Below are 27,450 nucleotides of genomic sequence, written 5' to 3' on the forward strand. Positions count from 1 at the left end.
ACTCTGATTCAAAGGATTGTTAACACTGGGGCACTTGCAGAAAGGGAGTCTGCTTACAGTAAAGCCCGCTCTGTGTTTAAAAAGCAGCCATTAGGTGAAGGGAATTGTATCATTGGCCAAAACTGAGCTGTAAGCAAGAGCAGAGCATCTGCAGGGGTCAGAAAAAGCTATTATTTAATGTTTACATTTGTTGTAATGTTATTGTTAATATCTCATCAAAATGACAAGCATTGAATGCAAGTGAGGTTCAGGGATTTCCTTATTTACATGGTGTGTGAAGAGCCTGTGCTTGCTGCCTTGCACTGGTAGCAAGGCAAGGTGTACACTGATTAGGAAACCAGAACTTGACAGTTTTGATATTCCCAGAGCCTGGTGGTAGGAGATGCTGTGAGACACCTTGTGGCAGCAGCAGTAGGGCATCCAACACAGCTCAGGCTCTGCTTTTGCTACACAGTCTAGCACCTTGAGAACAAAATGGAGTTTTCCAACTTACAGTAGGCTGGATGCCACCATCTGGGCCACTGGGTAAATAAATGACAGAAATACTCTTGACAGGCATTAGCAAAAGTCCTTCTGCATTCTTTAAGCCTCACAACATCCCTGTGAGGTAGGTTTTGGGGAGCACAAGTTGGATGCAGCCAGTTTCAGTTCCCCTGTGGATTGAAAAGGGCAGCTTTAAGTATTCAGTTATATTTTTTTGTATATAGAGAGAAAAAACTTCAGGACCAGGAATTGTGACCAAGTCCCTAAACTTTCATGGAGTAGAAACAGACAAATGGCATGTAAAACGTGTTCTGGGTAAAAGGCTTTTATTCAAGTAGCTGTGTCTGCAGATCTGTAGCAATGTGTGGCCTCAAACAAACAGAGGAACACACTTAGCACCATTGTGAATTTACCAAGTGTTCAAATCCTTTAAAGTCAACTTACACAGGTGGGTCTGTGACAGCACAGGTCCAGATCCCTGATGAGAAAAGCCATGAAGTTACCTCTGTAAGGTACAGTGATGATACAATGCCTTAACTAAATGCATCCTTTAAAGAACAGAGTGAATATCCAGCTTAGAAGGTAATACTTAGATGTATGTAGAATCTATGGGATGAAAAGCTTACTGTGTAATGGAAATTGTGGCCAGCGGACTCATCGTTGGGTCTGTAGAGTCTTGGAGATGTTCCAGGGGAGGTGTAGCTTCATGGAGCCCTCATCCACTTGCAGAAGGACCATTCTGCATTAGCTGCTCCACTTAATGAGACTGTGTGGGGGGTTGATTGTTGAATACAAGAGTTTCACGGCAGTATTAAATGATGCTTACACTGTTCTGCTCAGAAAAGCTGCTCCATTCCTTTCCTTTCCTGTATTTCTGTGCTAAAATGAAGAAGTCCTGCCATGGGAGCACTGAGGATTAGCTGCGGTCAAGAAGCAGTGTCACCAGTGGAGGCCTTTGCGCCAGCAGTGTGTTCAAGCTTGAGTCAAAGAGCTTAAAGATACCAAGATTAATGCCTTGAGGAAAATGAATGGTAAAGACATATTTAGGTTGTTGGCACCTAAAGACAGTTTGTGCTTGCTGCAGCCTGGACCTATGTCTGTGAATAAAGATGGTGCTGCGAAGTGGAGGGAGAAGTCTTTGTGGTGAAGGTTGGAATGGTGAAGATACGGAGCCGAGTAGAGTCTAAAAGCCTGCTCCTAACTACCTGGGGTAGTTACAGGAGACACACGGTGGTCTGAGCACCTAAACTGGGGAGGAAGGCACCTGTAGGAAATAATTTACCTGGCTAATGCAGAGTTTGATTGTTTGCTTGATTTGTGTGTGTGCAGTGGTTCAGGAAACCTCGCTTCTTTAAATAGTGGGGTGGGAGGCGCTGCCCGTCTATCGGGTGGACACCTTGTTGTTTGTGAGTCCACTGAAGTGATCGAACTTCTGCTCTGTCTCCTCGCTGAAGGAGCCACCTGGGGAGGGCACATGAAGGGGACAGGGATGAGCAGGAGGCACCCGAAGCAGCTCGCAGCATAAAGCAGAGAACACGGGGGCTCTGTGCAAGCTGCGACCATCATGGAGCGAAGGGCTCAAAGCAAGGACTAGAAGAGCAAAGATTTTCCTGGGCTAATTAATTTAAGCATTACTTAAGTTTTACCATTTACTATTTAAATCCAGCCAAGAGTCCTTGATTTTGGCTTTTATTGTAATAGGAAGACCATAAACTACCCTCAATTCACTGCTAACTTTTGTTGCTTAAAAGAACTAGGCGATGCTGAGCAGGACCTGGGAATGGTCTGCTTGAGGCTGATGGTAAGTGGGTGCTGGTGCCTCATGTCCCATAGGACCATGCCTTAGTTTTAGCTTCCATTGCCTCTCAACTAGCAACATCCATTGATTTGTAAATAGAAATCCCTGGAAGCTGAGCTGGAGCCTCCCCAGCACTGAAGTGCCTGTTCATCCACGTGAAGTGGGTTTGGCTCTGCAGAACTAGGTCACAGCTGAAGCACGACACACGAGAAGTCTTTTTGTAAAAAAACCCAGCAGATTAATAGGAAAAATCAGTGGTGACATGGAATTTTGTCAGGAAAAACATTCCTTGCAGGGCCAGAGCCAGCTCTGGAGCTTGCCTTCCCCGCTGGCTCTGCTGGGAGGGTGGCAGGCACTTACTGTTAATCTCTGTGTTAAAAGCAGTTTATCTCGCAGAGCCCCAGCTTAACTTCATCCCGTTTTTAACTGGCCTTGACATTAGTGCAGATTCCAACTGGTTTGGCCTTGATGTTTCCACAGTTTTCCCTCCCATTCCAAGGCCAGGAGGGCATTTTCTGGCTCAAGCGGAAGCTCTTACCCCCTGCTTTTGGTTGCGTTGCAAGAGAAGAGAAGCTTTGGGGTCTAAGAGGCGAGTTCCAAGTTGAGAATAGCCCGAGCCTAGGAAGGAGGTGGAGCTGTTTGCCTGGACCTACTCAGGCACAAGCTCTGTGGTTGCACAAGAACTTTCCTTACATCTGAGGGTGTTGGGAGGGAAAAGCACTCGTTTCGCAGTGGAAGGGACAGAGCTGGGCCATCTGCTCTCCCCCTTCTACCAAGCCCGAGGCTTTCCTTTCAGAGCTTGACCAGTGCTGCACTTGCTGCTCAAGTAAGCTGTGTGATGCAGCACTACTGAACCCTCCTGCCACCTTACTCCTTGCAACCTGTAACAGGGACACGGTGGTGTCTGCTTTGCACAGCCTACAGCACACAGCACCTCTGCTTGGGCTCTGTCTCCTCTTTCCAAGCACCTACAAAGTGATAAACCAGCACATAAACACCTTGCAAGGGAAGCACAGAGGATTCCTGGTGAGGAGCCAGGGCTGCAGTGGGATCCCTGCGTTCCCTGCCCAAGGACTCTCACCTATGTGGCAGTTGTACATCCAGATGCGCTGCCCATCGTAGCGGCTCCTGCATTTCATCACGTTGTTCGAGTAATCAGATTCAGCAACCTCATAGTTTGGGTTGATGACAACCTGAGCAGGGGGGGAGGAACACAAAGTCCTTGCAGATGGGCTCATGGTGCCACTTCCCATTCCACCGTAACACTTGTTAACAGAAAAACCCTAACTCGTTTTGCAAGGGGACGCAAAAGACTCGGTTAAAGGGAGCTCAAGCTAACACCTTCCACCATGCACCAAGATACATCCTCATCATCCTCATTTCACACCAGGGCAGTGCAGACAGAACTAACTCCTCTTCCCAAATAGCTCTTTTCAGAACCATACAATTCCCCCCTCTTGCACAGAGCAGACTGGAGGCACAGCCCTGACTCCTGCGAGCACCACAACAGCACCATTTAATCCCCACATGAAGTGAGTTTTGCTCACCAACAGCTCAAAAGCTTAGCACAACCCTGCAGTGGCTGTGTAGAATGGGACATGTAATGCAGCGTGCTAACAACAGCAGCTGCACATGGATCGGGTAGGACTATCAAGCATTAGCTGGATGTGGATGTCTTAATGTGGTTGTTAGAAGTGATTTCTCACTTGGGGATGGGATCGGTGTTGTCCCGGTGGGTAATTCTTTCTCTTTTAGGTATGGAAACATCATCTCTTTGTCATCAGAAGTTTCATAGAATCATGGAATGGTTTGGGTTGGAAAGGACCTTAAAGCTCATCCAGTTCCAACCCACTCCACTAGAGCAGCTTGCTCCAAGCCCCGACCAACCTGGCAGGTTTATAGCCCCATTAAATCAGTTGTATCCCTCTCTAATAGGCGAGATAAAAGCAACGGCAGCAGCTCCTACCTGGAAGAGGTAATCCCCCGGTGGGACGTCGGTAACATCGATCCACTGGCAGTCGATGTCGTGCCGATACACGTCCCAGCACCCCACGGTGATGCCTTGCTCCCCAAAGTTGGCACATTCGTACTGCTTCTGCACATCTGAGGGAGCGAAGGCACAGAGGGTTAGAGGCACAAAGGCACGTCCCGGCAGCTCAGGCTGGGAATCTCCCCCCCGCAGGCACAGCAGGGGAAGATGCAGTTGGTTTCCAGCCCCATGTTCAGTGATGAGCCACTGGTGTCTTGTGCTGCCACAGCTGGACCGTGCATCCCTCATCACCCAGGGGCAGGTTTTGGAAGCTGAACACACACCCTTGGCTCTTTAGAGCAGCTCACAATAGGGATGTAAGGAGCATATGGGGCCCTCAGGGATTCTTACACCTGTAGAGACCACTCCACACCTATATAACCTCAGGACTGGTTTCTGGCTCCCGTCAGGCCACATTCGAGCCCTGCTTAGGCCTGTCAGAGCATCCCTGAAGCCATTCACTTGGATGGGGACAGCCATAAACTCCCAGCACAGGTGGCTCTGGCATTTACCTGCTTCACATTCGGTGTCCTCCAGACAGAAGCTGGCTTTGTGCCCTTCGGCCACCTTGGTTCCGTTGAGGCTCAGCAGGTCGTAGTGGGTGAACACCTCCATGCTGTGGTAATGCCTGCAAGGCGCAGACAGGGAGAGTTATCCTTAGGGAAAAGAGGCACCCCTGTAATCCCCAGCTCTCCAGGGCAGCACAGCCTGGCCCAGGAGAGCTGGCTCCAGCAGGAGGACTGGGATGTGAGCATGTTGCATCCCTCAGGCCCAGCATTCCACCTCCCAGCCCCATTCCCATGCAGCTGAATACACAACAACCATGGGATGCTGCGGACCAAGCAGCGCTGCAGGAGGTAGAGAGGGCTATTCCCTGTGGCACCATCACCCATCCTGCCTGCACACTGCCTCCCAGCCCAGGTACCCATTTACACATCCAGTGCTAGAGCTGCTCCAGAGCGAGCCTTGCTCCTTGCCTTAGGAGAGTGACAATGTTCTGGAATGGCAGGGAAGGGAGGAAACACAGAATCCAAGGCATCAGCAGCCCCGAGCAAGGAACATTGCACTGCGAAGGGAGCTGGAGGCACCACAGCAGCACCATGGCTACGGGGATTGATCCGGTTTTCAGCAGCAGAATGGAGATCTATTGGCAGGAAACCCACAGCAGATGGAAGCAGCTCCTCCGAGCCCTCGCTTCATTTGGAGCTGAGCAGCCTGGCAGCTGGGCTCACGCAGGATGGGCAGCATCCTTTCAAACAAGGAAGTTGGTGTCAGCCAACATCGGCCTCATCACCCAGCCTGTGCTGCAGCCCCTGCACTATCAAACCCGCACCACAGCAGCGTCTGGGCGATGCTGAAGGTGGGAAGATTGAGCTTTGCTGCCGCAAAGGCCAGGGCTGGGCGCACAAGCGTGGTCAGGCTGATGGAACACGCTGGGTTCAATCCCAGGCTTGGAACTGGGAGCAAACCTGCAGTAGGAGCACCCTATGGGGACCAGCTGCGGGTGCTGAGAGCAGTGTGGGTCCTGAAATCACTGCATGGCTCTCCCAGCGATGGGATGCTGCCTTGGGACACACCAGAGTCAAACGCAGTGCTCGGGAGTTTAAATGAGAAGCACTCAAGTGCAGCTCTAGAGATAATCATAGCTTAAAGACCCCAACTCCCATCACTGCAGGGGATTTACAGAGGAAGGAGGAGAGAGGAGGCAAAGGGAGGAAGCTTCTCTAGAGAGTGGGTTTCTTCTCGCCGCCGCCTGCCTTTCCCTGAGCCACATCTATACCCATGGATGGATGGAACTGTTCCCCCCTGCTCTGCTGCAGGTCTGTCCCGTCTCTGTTCTCCTTCCACCCCTAAAGCCAACCCCAGCAGCTCCCAGCGCTGGGAGGAGGCAGCGGAGCTCGAGGCTGAGGTTCTCCGAGGCTCTGACTCAGTGCTGAGCTATGTCTGAATCACTCGCAGGGCTGTTTACACACTGCTGTTTACGGGCTGGAAAGGCTGAAGAGGAATCGAGTTCATCCTCCCCCGTGCAAACAGGATCCAGTTTAAAGCACGCAGATGGCTCCCGGCCTCTTCCTCATCCAGGTCCCTCCCGAGGAGCTCCACGTGCCCAGCCTGCAACGTGCTCCGGGAAGCCTTGTGGTACCCAAGCGTTCCCTCAGCCCATCCCAACGGGGCCAGGGAAGCAGCCCCCGAGCAGCAGCCCTGCAGGAGCGGTACCTGCACTGCACCAGGGCCATGAAGAGCAGCGGCTGATTTCACCCATGCCTGACACCAGGGGCAGGAGTTACCCAGCTCCCTTTTACCCGACATGAGAGGGAATCAACCTTGTAACAAGCCACCAGTTCAGAAGCAAAGCATCTGGATGGCTGCGTTCCAGCTCCCTTTCCTCCCCATGGTTTACTTTGGCTCAAACTGTCCATTTCTCCCTCAAAACCGATGCTTTTATGGCTGTGAATTCGCTGTTTGTCACAAATAGGCCCCAGACAACGTCCCAGCTGCACACAGTGTAAGTGCGGTCGAGACGGGTTTAAAAGATGCAGGATTTGAGCACGTCCTCGAGTCCTTTCCCAGGTGAGGGGGTAGCTCAGGTGGCTGCATCTTTCCACGTGCTTCCTCTGCACATGCACACTCACTGCCCTTGCGCATCCATCTTACCTTAACCCATGCATTTTGGGTTCAAACTGAAATGGGGGGCATTTAAGGTTGGATCTTAGGCAGAAGCTCTTCCCTGTGAGGGTGCTGAGGTGCTGGCACAGGGTGCCCAGAGAAGCTGTGGCTGCCCCATCCCTGGCAGTGCTCAAGGCCAGGTTGGACACAGGGGCTTGGAGCAAGCTGCGCCAGTGGAAGGGGTCCCTTCCACAGGAGCTGGAGGAGCTTTAAGGTCCCTTCCAACCCAACCCAGGCTGGGTTCTATGATCATTCACCAGTTCTTACCCCTAACTCCGACTGTAACGGGCTGTGGGAGGGTGACATCTGCCCGAACACCCATCACTGGGGCCCCCTGCTCCCACAGCGGAGCCCCCTTTGGGCACCCACCGGTGGCAGTCGTGCCAGACCCAGGCGTGGCGGCCGTTCTTGGGTCGGAAGTCGGACTGCCCGTTGTTGTGGATCTGGGAGGAGAAGCGCAGCAGGCGGCGGTAGCCCGAGGTGAGGGAGGTGTTGGCGGCCGAGCTGGCCAGGCAGCTCTCCTCCAGGGCACACTGCAGCATGAACATGGGCCGGTCCTCCAGGTACGCCGTCTGCTCCACCAGCTCCGCGTTCAGCACCAGGTCAGGGGCGGCTGCAAGGGAGGGCTGGGGTTACCCGCTGCATTACAGACCCCCCCCCCCCCGATGGAAGCCCCGTTACTCACTCTCTGAGCAGGAGACGCCAGCCCCGAAGCGGCCGCCTCCTCTGGGGCAGGAGACGTGGGCTCCGTCGTGCCGGCAGTGGGCCAGGGACATCTCTGTCCCCGAGCACTTGACGCCGCTCATGACGACGCTGTCGGCGCCGATGTCCCCGTGCCAGTACCAGGTTTCCTGGGAGGAACAAGGAATTTCACCCCCTCCTTGGTGTCAAGGGACTGCTGGATCCCCCCCCTCTGCCTTGCGGTCTCCCTCCAGGGAAGAGCGGTGCAAGAGCACACAGGGAGACAAGCGATGCCAAAGGATGCTGAGGCAGGGAGGATTGAGCCAAGGTCTGCTTAAGCAGAAGACTGGGGTTTAATCCCGGTCCCATGTGCCCTGCCCTGACCAGTGTTTAGCAAACCGAGCTGGTTTAAGTCTCTCCTTGGTTTTAATCCAGCTATAAACTCACTTTTCCACCGTGATGCATTCATCCTTGCGCTGTTCTAAGCCATTTAGGCCGTGCTCTGGGAGAGATGCCCAGCAATCAAAGCACATCTGTCTTGTGACATCTGTGCACTTGGGAGGGCCACGAGTAATGCCAGTGCCTGCTTGCACAGGAGGGGAGGCAGCACCCACAACCGTGCTGGAATGCCACTGGAAACAAGGCATTTGAGGAGAACCAGGACTAAGAGGGTCTCATGAACCTCCTGGTCTCAAGGGGGCATTCAGTGATGCTCAAACCCTCATCTCCATCACGCAGCTCTCCATAACGATGGGAATAGCAGGACATTAACTCCCAACATCCAAACCCTGAGGAAGCTGCAATCGCAAAGCTTGGGACGAGGGGAGGAAGGAAAGCAGGAACCATCCCTCAGCCCTGCTGGTGTCAGAGCACTTCCAGGAAGAGAAAACCCCTCCGTAGGGGCGCTCCCATCGCAGCAGCCCAGTTGTCAAGCCCGGCAGCAGCCCTTTGCACGCCTGCACACAGGGCTGCCCTGTTCCACACAGTGCAGCTTTATGCTCACGGGGCTGCTGCAGCCGGGACACACAGAAGGGCTCTTTCTGCCCTAAATACCGGCAGCCTCAGCCAGAGGAAAAAATGTCTTGTTCCTCGCCGGCCTCTCGGGGCTGTGTCAATAGAGGCAGGCGGCTGGAAAGGCCGTGCTGCAGGGACGTGGCTCTCCTCAGCCCTTGTGCTCTGCCTGGCACCTACACAGGAGATCAGCTGGAGGAACCAGGCTGTGCGTGGAGATCACTGCAACGGCGGCTGCAGCCTCCCGAGCCAGCCCCTGCCTGGACCCGCACATCCCCTCTGGCAATGGGTAACGCTTAAACCAGTTGGAATCCGCCTGCCCGTGAGCCCCGCGTGTCCTCCTGGACCCAGCTTACAGGAGCAGAAGCAAACTGGTTCCAAGTGATCTGACACCAGGTTAAACTCCGCTCCCACGCGCCAGGAGTTCAACTCTCTGCTGGTTCAGGCAGGGCCAAGAAACCACATGGATCCACAGCCCGACCAGGGATAAGGGACTCAGGCTTCCCGGGAAACCTGAGCTGTGAAAACAGCAGCTTTGCAACAGCTTCGGCTCCGTATTCCCCCCAGGGGCCGCTGTGGATAAGGTTTAACCTCCAGGACCTCTCCAGATGATGCCCTGCAGTGGAAGGCTGTGATTTGTTGGGTTTTGCTTCCTTCCTCCTCCTGCAGCATCCCCAGCCGAGCACACCGATACCAGCATCCCTCAGCACAGGTAGGAGAGGGCAGGGGGCTCACCTGGAAGGCATGGCTGGCAAAGCCCAGCCCCAGCTGCCTGCACACCACCATGGCCTCCACCGTGCTCCAGTTCTCGCTGCACACCGTGCCCCAGCGCAGGGTCCCGTTGCGCTCGGCCAGCACCTCCACCCGGCCCTCGTAGGGGTTGCGGCCGCCGCTCAGCCGCAGCTGCAGGGCACAAGGGAGCACACGTGAGGGTCAGCACAGCCCATGGGCAGGGGCAGCAGCTGGGGCCACAGAGCCCAGAACCCCGCTTCCAGATCCCATCACAGCGGGGATGGGAGCCGGCGTTATCGGCTTGCAGTGATTGCAGCCAAAGCGGCGCTTCACCCAGGCAGCCTCTGTCGGGCTTGGAGGAGCTCAGAGCTCAGTGCAAAAAGGGAGCATCGCCCTCGTTCGCCCTCCTGGCCAACACAATGCAATGTTAAATCCCAGCTTAGGTGGAATGATTCCTGCACAGCTCGCCTGCATAGCGAGGGAGGGCAGATGATGCTCCGGGTTGAACCCATCTCACCATGCTCACTGCATCTGGACCGCTTGGTTTCTCACCTGATTCTGGAAGCCCATTGCTGGGACGTTGCATCTCACAGCAGCATCTTCCTCGTGGTTACAGCCCTGGGACTCCATGTTGAACTTGCAGTCTGTGACCGACTTCTCAAAGCCAGTGCAATCGATTTCATTTAGGTGGATCGGACCCATGCCTTGGGAGGAAAGGGAAAGAGAGGTTTTACCTTCTGCCCGTGCTGCTGCGTGGTGAAGGAATACCCAGTACCGGCCAACAGCACAGTGCAGGCATCAGAGCGCAGTAATCCTGACCACATTCCAGGCATTTCTTGTAAAAATCCAGCAAAAAGCTGCAGGATAAAAGTCCTCATTTTACCACTGAATTCTTTCCAGCACCCCTGGGGCTCGAGCACCAAAAAGCTGCAGGAAAAGCCAAAACTTCCCATTGTTCCAGACCTCACAAACCTCAGCTGCAGGAATCCTTCTGGCTGCGTTCATGAGTGGGAACCTGCTCCCAATCAAGGCCTGACATTTAGATGGGACAATAAATACAACGGCGCAGGGATGCATGGGGAGGCAGAGGAACAGCTCGGGGCAGGTTTGTGGTACTGACACCGCTGATGCAAACAAGAGCGAGCATCATTTTGTGTCACAGAGAATGGCCTCGAGGTGCTGGGAGCCAAAGGGAATAACCTGGAGCCTCTTTGGCCAAGTGGCAGCAGAAAACTGCTGCTTCTCCCAGAGAGAACCAGCACGAGGAGAGGGGCACACGGGACGCATCCTGCCTGCAAAGCTCTCAGGTCCCGTTTCCAAAGCTGGTTAGAAAAGGGTTCTTGGGGGATGAATCAGAGGCTCCAGCAGATGATCTTCATCACAAAGAACAACCAGAGTCTTTCCTGGAATACACATAATCCACTCCTGATCCCCTTCTGCTAAAGGGAAGGACATGGGAGGGAATACAGCTTGGATCACAAGCAGCACCTCCTGCCCCCATGGCCTAAAAGAGCTTCCCCCAAAGATGAGATGTGCCCAGGTTGGTGGCTGAGCACCATGGCCCTGCCCTCTTGCTTTGGCATTCCATTGGGATGACTGGGCTATTTCAGTGGGGAATGTGAGGCTGGATCCATGCTGCATTCCTGGGGCATCATCCTCCAGCTCCGGTCAGCATCAAGGCATTCCTCCTACTCCAACTGTTCGGTGGCTTGCAAAATGACTGGGTCAGTGTCAGCGTTTCCAGATGCAGACCACAAGCAGGATTTTAATGAGGGAGAAGCAAAAAGCGGCCGGATCGACATTCCCTGGAGTCTGCTCCTTCATTGCACGGATCGTGTGCGATGCTGCCTGAGCACTCAGCTCCCACAGGTCACCTCGTCTTACCTGGGACCTCCACACACTGCCCACTGATGGAACGTGGAGCCCTGGGACACTGAATCTCCATCCCAGCAGTGATGAGCCTGATCCTTCCCATTAGTCTTTGGCCACACAAATGCATCAAGATGCAGCCATACCAAGGCAGAGATTGAACCCATGCACAGGCACAGAGGCACGGGAGTGGGGAGGTGACTTTGGGCCAAAAGAGCTCCTTTTCCTACCACAATGTGGCTGCTAAAGGGAGCTCCTGTGGGCGCATCCTCCCGAGGGCCGGTTCTGAGCGGGTGCAGTGATTGATGCCCAGTGTTCCGTGGTGAAAGGAAGGAAAGTCAGTGGGGATCAGCAGCCGCTGCTGAGATTCCAGGCTGTGGGAGAGGGAACAGCACGTCCTGCTCCCTCCCATGGCAGCTGCTTCCCCCCCATGATGACCCTGCCCTTTCCTGGATGCAGCCGAACACATCAGCAGCTCCCTGCATCCCTCTGCAAGACCCAATGGGCAGGTCACGTTTTGAAGCTCTCCAGCTCCTGGCCACCACCACTGTGCTTTACAGGTGCTGTTATGCTCGGAGTTACCCTTTACCACAGCTTGGGATTTAAACCAACTCCCACCTACAGCAAATCCAAAGCCGAACCTGGCTCTGAACTGCTCAAATACCCTTCTATTTATAATGGGCTAAATTCATGTTCCGGACTTCAACTGGAGCGTGGTTGAGGTCCAGATCCAGGAGCCTCCAGTAATGCCTTACACCAGGATGTGGATCTGGAGAGCTTCCCAAGAGCACTGAGAGCAGCCGATGTGATAACGAAGAGGCAATTACTGGAAGAGCTGCTGAGGGAAAGGTGGAACCCATCACCAGGAAGGAGCCTTCAAGGATCAATTCCCAACTCACACATTCCAGTCCAGCCTCAAGCTCCTGACTCCAGAGGGCAGAGAACAAACCCCTGGTCCCCCAGGACAAAGATCCCATTAAAACCAGGCTCTGCCCTGCATGATGAAAGGGCTCTTAGAGATGGACAAGGCACAACTGGTCCTTGAGCTCCCATTGCTCTTACCTTGCCCGAGCCTGGCTCCTGTTATGGCCTCCTTGGCGCTGCCGAAGCCCAGCTCCCGGCACACCACGCTGGCCGACACCAGGTTCCAGTTGTCATCACAAACTGTTCCCCACTCCCCGTTCTTCAGCACTTCCACTCGGCCCTCGCCAGTGTTGGCTCCTCCTTTCAGCCTCACCAGTGGTTGCTGGAAGACACAGACAGAGGAGGGGTTCCCGCTGCCCAGGACCAAAGCATCCTTTCCTAAAGCCCTTACTTATGGCACGTGGCTGGAGGCCCAACAAGTGTTACCCTGAGGCACCTTAATCAACCAGCACATGATAGAAAGGGCTGAAAGTGCTGGATCAAAGTAGATTTTTACCTGTTAAGGCTCTTGGCGTGCACAGACACGTTTCTTGCACGGCTATTCATGGGCACAGAATAAAGACGTTTTATTGCTCTGAAGTTTTGGTGCTTGGGTTTAGGAGCCTTTTCCACACAAACAGCTTTGCAGCCCCACAGAGTGGTTGGCCGTGGAACAACCCAGTTCTCACAGCATCCCCTGGGAATTGCCCTGAGCCAATGCACACAAGGCTTTTCCCACTCGCTGCCTGTGCTGCAGCCTCTGGATGGGTTCATTTCCTGCACACATCTCCAGCCAGGGGTCCTGGGAAGATCAACATGGACCTCAAGCCACATAGAACCTGGCTGCTGCAGTTACAAGAGGTGGGATAAGTGATCTGCCAGCCCATACACAGCTCCAGTTCCATCAATCCCTGCTCTTTACTCTGTTACCGACCCCACATCACTTACAGCTCTGCCCGGTACCAAGCAGAGACCATCCAAGAGATGCAGCAGGAGTCTCAGCTATGGGAGCACCATGGGACCATCTGGGACCAAAACCCCCTTGAACTCCCAACGCTGGAAGCCCGTGCAGCTCTCCAGGCCGGGGTCACACCAAGGATGTCCAAAGCCCACACAAAGGCTGAAGGACTCAGTCGGGAGCGTGCAGGGCTCAGGAGATGAGCTGTGATTTACGAGATCTTTCACCTCAGAGGCCTGGGTCCTGCATACTCCCTGGGGGCTCCAGGCTGGCAAAGCAGGGACAGGAGGGTGCTGCTCCCACCACAGCAGTGGCCTGAGGTGGGGTCAAGATGAAGCCCACTCCTCAAGTCACAGACTGAGGGCTGGGTGATGCAGGCTGCACCCAGGGGCAATCAACGCCTTGGGAAATAACCCCCTGAGCCAGCATTAGGAGCCTGCAGACCTCGAGACCACCCCTGTATCCTAAGGCACATCCCTTACAACTGCAATAGTGCCCTTAGCATCAACCTAAACAACGTTTGCTGCAAGTTAAACGGCTCTTTCCTATGCAGTCACACCGAGAAAACTGACTCCAGGGTCATTTTCTAGGGCTTTTGCACATCTTCTGATGCTAGACTCAGCCCTCTCCTTGCTGGGCTGAACACACAGAGCTCATTCAACCCTTCTGCCTAAGAGCTCAACAGAGCATCTCCTCACCTCCTGCCTGAAGGCTTTTCGGAAGCCACTGTGGCTGCTGGGGGCGAAGGCCCGGCCCGGGACGCAGCTGACGACCGCAGGCATCCCGTTGTCACACGTGGCGTTCTTCCCCGCATCCACGTTGAGGTGGTTGCCCAGTTTGCAGCTGGAGATGTGAGCTTCGTTCCCGCTGCAGTCCATGGAGTACGCCCAGTAAAGCTGCTTCCTCCGGCTGGCAAACATCCTGCAAGGAAGGGACGGGAGAAGGGAGCCCATAGGAGCTGCGCGGGGATGGGACTGAGCAGCGGGGTTTGAGGGCTCATCCATTCACATCCACAATGACTCCGTTACGGTGTCACTTAGGAGCAAAGAGGTCATCTCCTTCAGCTAAAGATCAGAGCATGAATGCACAGGGAAGCTGGAGCAAGGACAGGCACATGAGGATCCCTGCACCAGGGACGGGGCAGAAATCAGCTCACTCAAAGGCAGTGGGCAAACAGCGCCCGAATCTGCCCCCATGCTCTGCCATCGAGGAGAGCAGTTGATGCTCAAGTGGGACCTCGGTGCTGAGCTCCAGCAGCCCCAGGGCAGAGGCTTCCATGGCTTTTCGACATGTGCAGTATCCTGGAAAGCATCCGGTCCAGCCCCACCACCCCACACTCTCACTGCACAGCCCAGCTCTGCCCCACCACCCTCTGTGCTCCTGCATGTGCTCAGTGTGGGAGTGGGAACCTGAGGGAACGTTCCCCTCTGCAGACACGAGAGGAGAGCTCCAAAGCAGACAAACACAGCCTGCCTTGGAGCCCTCATTGCGGAGATGCCTTATAACAGCAAACAGTGACCTCATCCTGGAAACTTCAGGAGGCTTCAACATCTGGTTGGCGTTAACAGCCCGTGGTAGGCTGGGGAGAAAGAGCCAGAGAAAGCCCCACCTCGTTTCCCCGGGATAAGGAGTGAAATAGCGCTGATTTGTGCGGACAGGACCCAGGGCATCCTTGTTCATCCCCTTTTAACACAAAGGCTGCAGCCCCGCTCTCCCCCGCCTTGGTGCAAGGCAAGGGCAGCGCTGCTCAGAGCAGAGGTGTAAGGGAGCAGTCACGCAGCCAACTCCAGGGCAAGCTGGAGTCCAAACCATTCCTGCTGCTGAGGAGGCAGGGACCTTCCTCACATGGGCTTTAATCAGAGCCACAGCCAGAGCCCAAGGGCTGTGGGAAGCGGCCTCGGGTTTGGCTAAAGGAGCCTTGCGGTGGAAGAGAGCATCCGAGAGGAATGGGGGAGCACAAAACCAATCACTGCAGCGGTCACGCTGGGGAAACTCACCCAAACACAACGGACTGGGGACCTCTCGCAGGGCCGCGAGCATCAAGTCTACCCTTGAGGTGCTCTCCAAGCCTTTACTGTTGCTGCCTTCAGCCTCAGGGAGGCACAAGAGGAGCCAGACTTGTCACCTCCTGCCAAAGCCCTCGAGAGAGAACCCCAGCCATGAGGATTCCTATGCAAGCAGGGCAGGGAGTAACTGAGCAGCTTCATAGTGCTGGGAGCCCACTGGGGAAACGGGGCGATGCTGTTTGGGCTGGTGCTGAACCAAGGACCCTGGAACTGCTGAGCTCCTCCGTGCCTTTATGGGACACATCACAAAGCTGGAAGGCCTCAGGAAGGCACCGGGTCCAGCTCCCGGCTTGAGGCATCTCCAGCCAGAACCTTCTCCTCTCCCCATCAGCAAAATGCATTGAATCCTCCTCTGCTCCCTCAAGCAGAGCAGGGATCGGGAGGAGGATCTCCCAAGCAGTGCCCGCAGCAAATCGCGTTGAAGAATGAGCAGGAACATGGAAACAAGGCCGGGATTTGTTCCGTTTCCTACCATAAATCCCGCTGTCGGCTCCCGAGCCTCGGCTGTGCTCAGGAATAAACCCTTGGCACCGGGACAGCCGTGAACTGAGCTGTTTTCTTCCAAGCAAGATCCATCTGCAAATCATTTCACCTCCCACCATTGCGCAGAAGCAGGGGATCGGCAAGCTCAGTACGCGGACAATGGGGCTGGCAGGGATGTGGGAAGGGGCACTCGGCCCCAGCCAGCAGAAACCCCATTCCAGCCCATCAAGGATCCGCTCTTGGAGAATGGGAATTACAAATGAGGGACAGCAAAGGCTGGGGAATGAGAGGAAGGGCTCTGAGGCTTCACTCACAATGGATGGGATTTGCTGGGTAACTGTGCCTCAGTTTTTCCATCTCCATTGCAAGAGATGGGACAATTACCAAGCCCCCTCTTATTGAAGGCAGATGGTTCCAGCTGCTCCAGTTAATGCTGTTCTTGGAAACACCACAACTAAGAAGCAGGACAAATCTCCTCTGTGCTACCAGGGCTCATTCGTCCTTCCTGCTCCGACGCAGGGGATGGGAATCTCAGAGAGGAGTTTGCAGCCCTGATGGAAGCGACGCTCCTCAAAGTGGTGTCCAGGGCGTGAGGCTGCCTGGTACCCGTTATGAACCCACTGCTCACGTCCCTGGGAAGCCTGACAGTGGAATTCCACCCGGGTTATCTACCCGATGCTCTCTGTGCCCTGTGGCTTTGCGCTATTCCAACCCAAGGACCTCCTCAATTCATTCACGACCTGGCTAATGAAAGCAATAAAACGTGGCCAGGCAGCTCCAGGGGGAGCGCTCAGAAAGAGCATTTCCACAGGCCAAAAGGGGCAGGCAGGAAAACCACATTCCTGCCTGGAAAGCTCAGCTCTCCCCCCCAGCATCGCCACTTTCCCCCTCCCCAGGTCACAGCGGAGGGAGGGAATGAGGCAGGATTTCACTTAAACTGTTCTGCATCTGCTTTAGGCTGTTATTCCTGGGGAAAAGTGTAGGAAGAACCACGGCTGTGATGGAGGCTGGCGATGAAACGCAAACTGAAGCGGTGATAAAAGAGCCCAGAGCTCCTGGCTCTCCAGAAACAGGAAACACAGCCTAAAGCCATCAGCTTGCAATGATGTTCTCCCTGTGGATCACTGATTTCTTCCCTCATTTTAAAGCTAGCTACAGGGAGAAAAAGCAGCACTAAAATCACAACTGCATCTTTCTACAAGCACCATCTGAGCTGCGCAGGCAGGAGCGATGCTACCGATGCCCTTAGCTCAGTGCTCAGTTCAGAGCAGGCTGGAATGGGCAGAGCAAGTCACACACAGCTGGGGATGGCTGCAGCAATTCCAGCCTGCGGCCTGGAGGGATGGGAGCCAAAGGAGCTGAACTGGGGTCAACAGCAGCGGGAGACACATGGGGAAATAGCCTTAGTGGCAGCTGGACCCCCCCAAACCAGGGCTGCTGAGAGCCAGAGCAGCTCCCACGTGCGTGAACACTTCATGAGAGGTGGGAGACCAGGAACTGCAGGGGTGGGGAGGAGGAACCTGGGCAATGAAGCTCAAAGACCTGGTTTATTGCAAGGTGGCTCTGTTGGAGCTTCCAGCACAGGCCAGACCTGACCCTGCAGCTGCTTCTGTGCAGGGATGGGCTCACTTGGCAGCTAGAACCCAAGTGTGCAAAGGAAGCCGCTGGTGCCCTCGCGCCAAGCCCTGCTCTTACTTGTAGACGTTGGTGTTGTATTTCCTCTCGCTCGGGAACCCAAACATGCCACAGACGACGCGGGAATTCTTCATGGTCCAGTGCTTGTCACAGATCTGCTTCCAGGCCCCTTCATCCTTCACCTCCACGTAGCCCTCCGTGACGGGCACCCGCTTGCGGTAGGTGGCGAGGATGGGACGGATCCTGATGTCCTCCACCTGGATGTTCATGTTCTGAAAGCATAAAGGGAACAGAGATGATGCTGGATTGCAAGGAAACGGCTTCGAGGAGGGAGCAAAACCCAGCTCTGCTTAGAGAGGTGCAGTAGGAAAAGACACAGCAGGGAAGCAACTCGACCTTTCCACCCTGTGCCACCCCATCCTCCAGCCCGCGCAAGGGGATGCTGCTCCTCACTGGGAAAGAAACCCTGTGATTTCACAAACAGCTGTGTAAGAAATCTCCCTCGCCACTTAAACCCACTGAAGGGCTTGTTTCAGAAGCACGGGGGCATTAGTTTGGTCTCAGCTACTATGGAAGTGAACCCAGCTCAGCTTTGCTAGGGCCGCCTTCACGCTGGCAAGGTGCAGGGAAGTGGGAGCCTCACGCTGGGGGTCTCATCAAGCCCATAGGAATCCCTCCCCTTCCTGGCCTGGGCAGGCATTGGAAAAGCTGGAATCCTGCTGTGCTGACACCAGCACTTCGCTGCTTCCCCAGGCCAGGGTCCTCCTCCAGCCGCAGCATTCCTTGGGACAGCAAATGAGTCACGGAGATTGAATGGATTTCACATTCGGAGCCTACGTGAGGGCACGGCACAAACCAGCGTTGCAGGGACCCGAGGCCAGGAGCAAAGTCGGGCTGGAAAATCACTGCTGTACAAAAGAGCTACTGAAAACGTTATAACTTGCTTCCAAGGAGACCTTTTCTTGTCAAAACTGGCATTACCCACGTGGTCCTGCTGACGGTTACATCAGAGCTCAGGAATTCTCTCCTCTGCTCAAATCCAATGACTTGGAAAAGAAGAATGCCCAGAGCTTTAAAGAGACACAAGGCTCCCGGTCAGGCAGAGGTGCTAAGGCAGGAGATCGCAGCAGGACCTGCAGGGTCCTGCAGGTGACACGTGGCACATCCATCTCCAGCACTGATGCAACCGACAGCAGCCAGGCAAGTGGAGACCAAGCAGGCATCTCCCCTTCAACCTCAGCTCTGCTCCTGCTCTGCCCGCACTACCTGGGGCAAGTCACTTGAGGCTTTTCTTCTTCCTTGTTTCCCCTTTATTATCTCTATTTACCACCTATTTTACAGCAAAACACACGACTGACTCCTCCCTCCCTGCAGCAGCTCAGCATCCATGGAAAACCTAGAAAATGAACTGCTGTGATTTACCCTTGGGACAGTGCTGCTCATACCGGGGCCACGCTTTGGGCCTTGGTTCTTAGAATCACCACAGCGATACCTGACTTTGTTAGATCTGAGGCACTCCAAGGTGCCAGAGCAAACTTGCATCCTGTGTAGTCTGGAAGTCCATCTGCAATGCAGAGAGTTTCTCCTAAGCAAGGTCCCATAACACATCTCTCTTCCCCTGGAGATGCTGACATAGACACAAACCCAAACCCTGCTCTGCCCTGGGATTCTCCAGTGAGTCCAACTCCTTTGTCATGGTTTTTTTTTGCCTGCACTTGCCAAGAATGAAGAAGCAAAGTGAGCGAATCAGCAAGAACTGAGCCATCATTTCCCTCCCTGGAGGGTATTTCGGTCCTCAGATAGCTATAGCAGACCGGCACGCAATGACATCTTCATGATGTGGCTGAGAGCAACCCCAATCCCCTTCCCACTCCCAGAGGGGAGCGTTAGAGCAGAGCACTGCTCATAGAGCAGCTCAAGGCATTGTAGAGCTCAGCTTTATAGCAGAAGGCTCAAGACCAAAGGATGAAGCTGAGGAAGCCGCAGGTTTCCCAAGGAGCAGGAACCAGGAGTTTTCTCCCTCTAATTCTGCAGCTTTTGACGGCTTCGCTGCAGAGGTTCTGTTACCCTGAGAGTGCTCAATCATGCACCTGGAGGCAGATGTCCTGCATCATCCAACACCAGCGTGCAGAGCCCCTGATGGGGAAAACAGGCTCCACATGAAAATCAGAAGCAAACAATCCTTAATGGCTACAACAGACACCAAAATCACCCTCCCCATGCTTTGTGCACACGTGGAGACAAACACCCACAACAAGCTGTCCCCTCAACAGGGAAAACCCATCTCTGAAAGCTTTATCTCTGCTCACATTGAAGCCACGCACTGCAGCTACAAGGGAAACTGGTTAAACCCTCTCAGGGATCACAAAGCAACGCGCTCAGCACCTGAATGGGCACTTGCTGAGCTCCCACCTCCCCTATCAGCCATAAAGCAAAGCCTTCAGCGACGCTGCAGGAGCCAAGCAGTCGTTCAGAGAGCAATGGTACCTCTAGGAAACACAACTGGGTTGGCTGCACCCCTGATTATAGGTATGGAAACAGGGACTTGAGCCCCAGAACTGATGGGATGCGGTTTGCTCAGTGTGAGGGACGCAAAGCAGGGAGGGAGGGAGAAAACCAGGCCCAGAGCCAGAGCTCAGCTCCCTCAGTACAAGGGAAAAGCTCTGGGGGGGCGGATTTCTACCCACAAAGCACAAGAAGAGACCCGGCTCAGGAGTGAGCTCAAGAGGATCCTAGCACTCACTTGAAACACCCCCCATGCACAGTGGGACTGGTCAGGAAGCAGCAAGAGACCTGCCTGGGATGGGTCTGAACAGCCAAGGACAGAGAAACTGCCCGAAACAGGCAGCAAGGGCACCAGGATGAAGCCCATCCCCAGTGGTGATGCTGAGGAGCGCAGGGCAGGGGATGGAGGTGCTCTCTCTGTCCACACCTAACCCATATGCTCTGCTCTCCTGCTTTAAGATGCAGAAACCGATGCAGATCATCGTTTCTCCTGGAGAGTGGAGCTCCAGTTCTTGGCTTCCCAAACACAGAGGCTTTAAGGCTGCAGCCTGGACCAGAAACGATTTCTTTTGCACTATTAAAAACACAAACCAAACTCCTTCCACAAACTTTACCCCGGGGAATCTCCTCTCCCCTCTTCAAACCCTGCGCTCGCTTCCACTGAAGTCCCAGCTCCCAGCTCTTGCCCCCGACGCCGACTCCTCACAAAGCTCTCTCTTCACATCCCGAGGAATGGGTGGAATCTGTTTTGCTTTAACCATCTGGAGCCGTGCCTCCGAGTCACTGACAAAGTCCCAGCTGCTAAACAAACACAGGGAGATGGATGCTGCGAGACCAAGGCCGGTGGCCGATGGGGGACTGCGATCCCCTGGGAATGTGATGCTGTGTTGGACCGCAAGCGCTTTTTGTTCTGGGTTTGTGCAGTACAAAAGGGTAAGGGCTGAGAGAGCAACCCCGGATTAGGGGCCAGGGTTGGAGCTGACAAAAGCCAAGGCCTTTGCTGAGCTGTGAACTGCTCCAGCAGCAGCCTCGCCATTGCCAGTGCAGAGCAGGACAATGAAAAGCACCAGAGCAAAGAAACCGGTGACAGGAGCAAGAGAAGGCAGGAGCAGAGCCCTGGAGATGCTGTGGGAGGCTCAGCTCCAGGCAGGACGCTGCTCTGTCCTGTGCACATCGTGGTCAGAGGGTTTCTGGCTGAGCAAAGCTTTTACTTTCCCCGTTTCCTTTCTCCTGACCCAGACAAGCTGGAGCGGATGCTGCAAGGAAACCTCCTTCATTACCTGACCCCCCCACTGCAAACCACACCAAGATCACACCCTGCTCCCGGGCTCAGTTAAACGTTGTCTTTTGCAACAGAGAGGTGGTGCCACAGCCAGCACGAGGGTGGATGCAGGCAGGGCAAGGAGACAAGCAGGGACTGCAGCCTCGGTGCTTCCTCAGCCCTGCCTGTGGGGTTCATGGCTCGTACCTCCAGGTAGGGGACAGGCACCAGGTCTCTGCCCAGCAAACTCAGCACCCCGACATGCCACAAGCCCCCACAAAGAGCCCATTGAGGGAAGCAGCTCCCAACTATCACACACACACACCCCTTTCAATTACAGCACTAAAGGAAAGCAGTGATTTATCCCAAAGCAGCTTCATTAATAGCAGCTGGAGTTTGCTGCTGAGGAGACGCTGAAGATCCCTGCTAGGCTCACAAAGCATCAGCACTGATGTGGCACATGGGCTTATGCTGAGAGAAGCAAACATTTACACCAAGGGGACAGAAATTAAGCCACTGTTGTCATAACAAACAGGCAAAGAAACCTTTCATTGCCAAATGTCCCGAGAACTGAATGGCCGAGACAGAGAGCTGAAGCCTGAGATGGGATAAGCAGAGCCTTTGAGCCACTGGGCTTGGAAGTGAGGTTCCTTTATACTTCACATACCCCCAGAAAGGAAGAGAAGGCCAGAAATAGCTGCTGTGTTTAGCTAGACTTTGCCTGCCCACCGTCTGGTCAAAGCTGGGGCTGGTCTCAGGTACCAGACCTGTTTGTGAGTGTGTAATGTGCTCAGGAATGCGATATATTTAGAGTATGTCCTATTTGCAGCCTCTCTGTGCACCCGGAGGAAGAGGGTGGACAACAAATATTTTGTTAGGGATGTTTCTGGGTTAAACTGAATTCGTTATGTGCGTTTATACAAGAAATCTATTAAGGGCAGGAGTTGGTCCTCGGACTGGTGCTCAGCCCATTTAGGCACTTGCAGGAGGCCTTGTGCTGTGTCCGGACAACCCCAAGTGGCTGCATGGCCTGTTTGGAGAGCAGGGAGAGCGTTCCCTGCTCCTGGGTTTGTGAGCACTCGTTGGATCCCTTTGATTTCAGAGCTTCTGGCATCCTGCACACACCTGGGAAAACACTGGAGCCTGTGCAGGCATTCAAAGTGCAGCCCCTGGCACTCCATAAAGGAGCTTAAGGCAGGACCACACTGCCCACTCGGCTGCTTTCAGACACTTGTGAGCTGCAAGGCAAGAACCCGAGCTGCGCCACCAAGCCACTGATGGGAACTAGAGCTCACCGGGTCTGCAGGAAGGGAGAGGACGCGATTCCAGCAGGATCCGTCCCTGCTTTCCCCCTCCTAATGCTCCCAGAGGCAGAGAGGCAATAACAAAGGCAAAGCACAAGCCCTGCTCCCTCCACTCGCTGCCTATGCAGTCCAGATGCTTTGAGGAGGAGGTGGAAAAGCCCCTCTGAGAAACGCACTTGATGCCATCACACATGGGTGCTGAACAAACACTGCTCCCCTGCTCTGCAAAGGCGAGCAACCCCCGGTGTTTGTGCAGCCCCTGAGCTAAAAGGGGACCGGGCTAATTCCGAGCTGGCAGCAGCCCATGAGGGCTGCTCTGCTCTGCCCATTCATCACGCTCCCAGACAGAACCCTTTGAACAAGTCCCAAGGCTAAAAGCTGCAGAAAACACCAAGCAAAAGCGATGGAGCTTCGCTGCCCTTTACAAGGCACTGATGGATTTCAGACCTGCCCCAAGCTCTGCCCTGTTACAGGATTAACCTCTTCCTGCCCGTCTCTCATCTCATCACCACCGTCCATCACTCACCCTCAACTGAAACCTTCCACTTCGGGCTGTGACAAGCAACTTGTCTTACAGAAGCAGGGTCAGGCACTGCCCCTTCCCAACAGGCAGGGGATGGAAAGGCTCAGGGACAGGAAGAGAAGTGACTTAACCCTCAAAATATGAGCTGCGACGGGAAAAGGTCTGAGCACAGACGTGTGTAAGCCACGGAAAAATTCATCCTATACCTCTTATCTGCTGCGTTTCTAGACTGGGAGATGCAGAGGTGGGCATTGCCCAGGCCAAGCAAACGGCTCGAGGGCTTTCACAAGTGTGAGCTCTGCCTGTCAGAAGCAAAGGGAGGTACCACTGAACATGCAAGCTCTGAGCATAGCCTTAAAGCAGGCCTATTTCCGGCCAAGCCTGGTTTAAAAGCAGTTTGAGGGCAATCTGAAAGGTCTCCTTTGGAAATCTCAGTGGGATTGGGCGGGTTTAGCTCTGCCAGCGCAATAACTGAAGCCAGTGGGGCTGGTGGAGAGACCTGACCACAGCAGAGAATTCCAGGCCCCTCAACCCCCGGTCTCATTCCAAAGAGAAAACATCACTTGGGCAAGCTTTGGGCCACAGCCTAAAGGACCAGCAGCTTGCAAAGCAGTGCCGTTTCCTCTGGTGGATGGGAGGTATGACGTGCAGGGTTCCCAGGTGGGCTGGAGAGAGCAAAGGCTTCCAGCGTACGTTCACACCAGCCTTTTGACCTCCCTGGTTGGGAGTTTGCGACCCTGTGAGTGACCCTGTTCATCAGCTTTGGCTCAAACTACGGCACAGCAGCTGCTGAGGGAAAGCAAAGATCGAGAGGAGGAAGGCTGAGAAAGGGGGAAGGAGTTTCCCCATTGGCAGGGAGCTGTGATTGAAGAGCGCATCCACGCTGGCATCCTAAAAATGCATATAGCACATCACCTTCAGCCTTGGTCCTGCTGCAAGGCAACCAGTGGGAGAAGAACCCTGCAGCTGCCAATGATCTTATAGGGATACAGGTAAAGTCAGCTGGGTTTCATAAAGCAGAAGCAACAAGTTCCCCCCCCCCCCCCCCCGAATACTGTTGTTGATCACATCAGTGGATGCCTTCATCCATCCACAGCTCCCAAGCACTATCAGGGCACGGGGAATATGACTTCTCTTCCATCTATTTCTCCTATTGATGACCCAGGCTTCTGCTCCATGAACTGCTTCAACCTTCTGATTCATTTTACTTCTCATACGTGAAGTTCAAGCACCCACACAGCACCAGCACGCCCTGCATTACCCAATGTGCTCAACTCATTAGTCAAACCCCAGGGCTGAGCTAATGGAAAAGCAGACCCTCTAAAGCCTTTATGATTAATACAAGAGAGAAGTGACCTCCGTCTAGACGAAAGCATCTTTTCTTCCAGGCCTCCGCTGCGAGGCTTCCCTGTGGCTTTGGGAAGCACACGTCTGCCAAAGCCATCAGTGATGTTCCATGAGCTCGCCTCACTCCCTGAGCAACAACGGTGCCATTGACAGAGGCAGGATCCCAAGCTGGATCCCTCTGCAAAGCCGCCTTTCCCTCCTGAGCCAAGCGAAGCAAGGGCAAGGCGAGGAAGGGCATTTTGGCTCTCACATCCCACATCTGCCCCCTCGCACAGGAGCTTTCCGTGGCGGTGTTGAATGGTGCCTGCTCACGCGTGCGGTGCGCTTCCTAAAGGAGAGGGAAATGCTGGGAACCAGTGGCTGTGCTGTAACTGCCAGAGTGATTTGGGTCTAGAGTGATGAAAGCAGCTGTATCCATTGTTTGAGACCATGAACAAAGCCAAGATTCAGCCGTGGAAACCTCGCTGTGATGGGATACATCCTGGATTCCCTGTCTGCTTAAAAGGATTCAGCTGGAGTTACTGGATGGGCTCTTTTGACCATGAGCAGCCACTGAACACACTGGCACAGCAGAGCACCTGAAACAAGGGAGCTGGAGCGGAGTCACCACAAATACTTTCCAACCTGAAAAGCCCAAGGAAAAACACCACTTTCTTCCCCAAGTTCTTCCCAGCTCCTTATTCTGCAAGAATACAACGGTCCTGGGTGGTGATTCAAGCACTTAGCCTAACCCAGGCGCAATCCAGAGCCTTTCCCCCAGTGACCAGCCCACGTTTTCCCCTCTTCAACCCCTTTCAGCACTTCCTGCACACTAATCCCCCATTCCCACAAATATTTCCATCCAGTTATCATGGTTACTTCAGCTCTGCTTAACCACACTGTGCAAAAATAGCTTTATCTCTCTCCTAAATCCTCCCATTCCACGTCATGGCTGAAAGCCCTATTCACCTCCAAGCCCAACCCTACCTGCTCACCCCTGGTTATGCCGGAGACCTCCCAGTTGTTCCCAGTACCAAAAGGGAGGTAAATCCTATGAACCACCAAAGTCACCCGGATGGAAGGTCTATGAGCACGGCACCCATCACGCCTCTCAATCCATTCATAGAAAAGCAATAAATCAGTTTGCAATTAAACAGTGACTGCAGAACAGGAGTAACCTATTTTCTCATTCCTTATGCTATTAAAACCAACCCCCAAACCCACTTTCAGATTCTTATCGTACACGCAGTGGTCTGACCAGCTGAAAATCGCATCTTCAGCCAGTGTCTAGGAGCACTGCTGAGTTTGCTTTAACCATAGCATGCAGCTGGGGTAACCCGCGCTGTCCAGCAGCAGGCAGGGATGCCTCCGAGGCAGCAGTGTGCAGTCGTAAGCACCTTTACCTCTATTTGGTTAAGCAGGGAGTTGTCAAACTTGAAGCCAGGGATTCTCTTTTCACTGCAGACCACCCCCACGTCCTCGGTGTGTTTGCAGTCAGTCACTCCCCAGCCGTTCGAAGTGCATGCAGCCAGGGTGGGCTCCTTCCCGTTACAGTGGACATTGTCCATCCAAATCTTCCCTGAAGGGGAAAGAAAACAGAACTGAGCCTCGAGGAAGGGGTGCATCTGGGTTGCACTGGAAGCAAGCAAGGTGCTGCGCTCTGTGGCAGGGAAAGAGAGCGCTGCTGAAGCGAGCTTGAACAAACCAGCTAAGGAACATCAATGATTCACTTTGAGTGCTTCCTAACTGGAACCAGCTCTGCCCCACAGCTTTCCCTTATCTGCATGGTAATGAACAGGCTCAGAGTGAAGCAGATCCTTGATGCAGTCAGTGCTGACCTCCTCTGATGACAGCCCCTTCGGAGCACACAGCATCACCAGTGCCCTCGGCTTGGCACGATCACACCACATCAGCCCTCTCTTTCCATCATGTTTCCAATCCTCATCACAGCTCTTGGAGGAGCAGCTCAAGCTCTGCTTGAACACCCTGGCTTCTCAAAAGCAGGTCCTTGCCTAAGCTTTAGCACAGCCCCATGGACTGGAACCTGCTGGGGTTTGGGTGCTCTTGGAAAGCAAACGGCCAGGTCCAGTTTCCAGACTGCAATGGCCATTTTTCCCCCAGCCAAAAGCATGTGTGCACACAGGCATGCACATGTACATGCATATACATATAATGTATTAGATATTCTTTAATCAGGTCCCTCAGAACTCACTTCCAAGTTAAACAGACAAAAATCAATAGGTGCCACCTCCAAAACATAGGAGCAAAAACCTCAGCAGCATCTCTGAGGTTCCCCTTCTCAAAGGGCTCGTTTTCCCTATGGAAACGTGCTGGGCACATGGTGCTCCCCTGCACTTTGCCCCCTACATTACAGGGTGCAAAAGCCAACAAACAGTTCCCCTGTTTTGGGGTATCAAGTGCTTTGCTTGTCTGAAGAGTGCCGCGGCAGAAGGGGCTGCCCTGGGGATGCTTGTAGGAAGCATCACCGCATCTTAAACAGGACAGGGAGCTCTGGAATTCCTGGGACTTGCAGACACGCAGTCTCTGCTTCCCTGGCATGTCCTTACCTTCTCCCTTCCCATACTTGGAGCTGGGTAGCCAAGAGACCGCCTCCACGTAGCCCAGCTCCCTGCAGACCACGTGCGCGGCGTGGATGGAGAAGTCATCGTCGCACACGGTGCCCCACTCGCCGCTGTAGAACACCTCCACCCGGCCCTCGTTGTGCTTCCTCTTCTGCCCTGCGAGCCGGAGCTGGATCTTGGGCACGTTGGCTGGTCTCTGGGGGGGCTGGTACACCTGGGGGGGGGGCTCAGGGTACCCGGGGAGGTAGGGCCAGTGTTCGTACTGGGCAAGGCTCGGCGGGCTCAAGGAGGCGAGGAGCAGCGCGATGAAACAGTGGTTATGGATGAAGATGAAACCCAGGGATCTGCCCATCTTCAGTGCTCAGGGCCAAAGCCTCTGCTAGCAGCTGCCGGTCGGTGCAGGGAGGTGCTGCGGGCCTGGCCTGGAGGGGAACAAAGCTTGGGTAAGGCTTGGTAACCACATGGACTTTGTAGCTCTTGCTTCAGCAGGGAACAGAGCTGAGGAACAGGCCATGTCCAATGACACCTGTGATGACCAAAGTCAAGTACAGGATTTCTTGTGGGGTGGAGGAGCTGAAAACCCCCTCCCATTAAAGCTAAGTTTAGGGCAACTTGCCAAATCATTTCAGCTGGA

The 27,450-nt window shown here is 54.2% G+C and overlaps 1 protein-coding gene across 3 annotated transcripts; it reads right to left on the reverse strand.

The window, feature by feature from the left end:
• Positions 1-195: 195 nt before the first annotated feature.
• Positions 196-27,205, reverse strand: LOXL2 (lysyl oxidase like 2). 3 transcript variants are annotated; one of them, XR_008973679.1, is made up of 14 exons: positions 26,802-27,205; positions 25,638-25,813; positions 17,376-17,587; positions 13,830-14,052; positions 12,333-12,516; positions 9,954-10,105; positions 9,405-9,572; positions 7,663-7,828; positions 7,347-7,590; positions 4,823-4,938; positions 4,248-4,384; positions 3,363-3,474; positions 1,766-1,944; positions 196-653 (listed from the first exon to the last, which is right to left on the reverse strand). XR_008973679.1 is itself a non-coding variant. In XM_057420830.1 (13 exons), exons 1-13 carry the CDS (start codon positions 27,166-27,168, stop codon positions 1,865-1,867), a joined length of 2,337 nt encoding a protein of 778 aa, XP_057276813.1. In that variant the 5' UTR covers positions 27,169-27,205; the 3' UTR covers positions 793-1,864. The 3 variants fall into 3 exon arrangements, 1 of the variants encoding a protein (XP_057276813.1); XR_008973678.1 differs by having other exon boundaries at positions 1,110-1,944; XM_057420830.1 differs by lacking the exon at positions 196-653 and having other exon boundaries at positions 793-1,944.
• Positions 27,206-27,450: the final 245 nt, after the last annotated feature.

The sequence above is a fragment of the Pezoporus wallicus genome, unplaced genomic scaffold, assembly GCF_028554395.1.
Source record: "Pezoporus wallicus isolate ANWC-B61680 ecotype Strahan unplaced genomic scaffold, APGP_CSIRO_Pwel_v1 contig_8717, whole genome shotgun sequence".
Taxonomy (NCBI): domain Eukaryota; kingdom Metazoa; phylum Chordata; class Aves; order Psittaciformes; family Psittacidae; genus Pezoporus; species Pezoporus wallicus.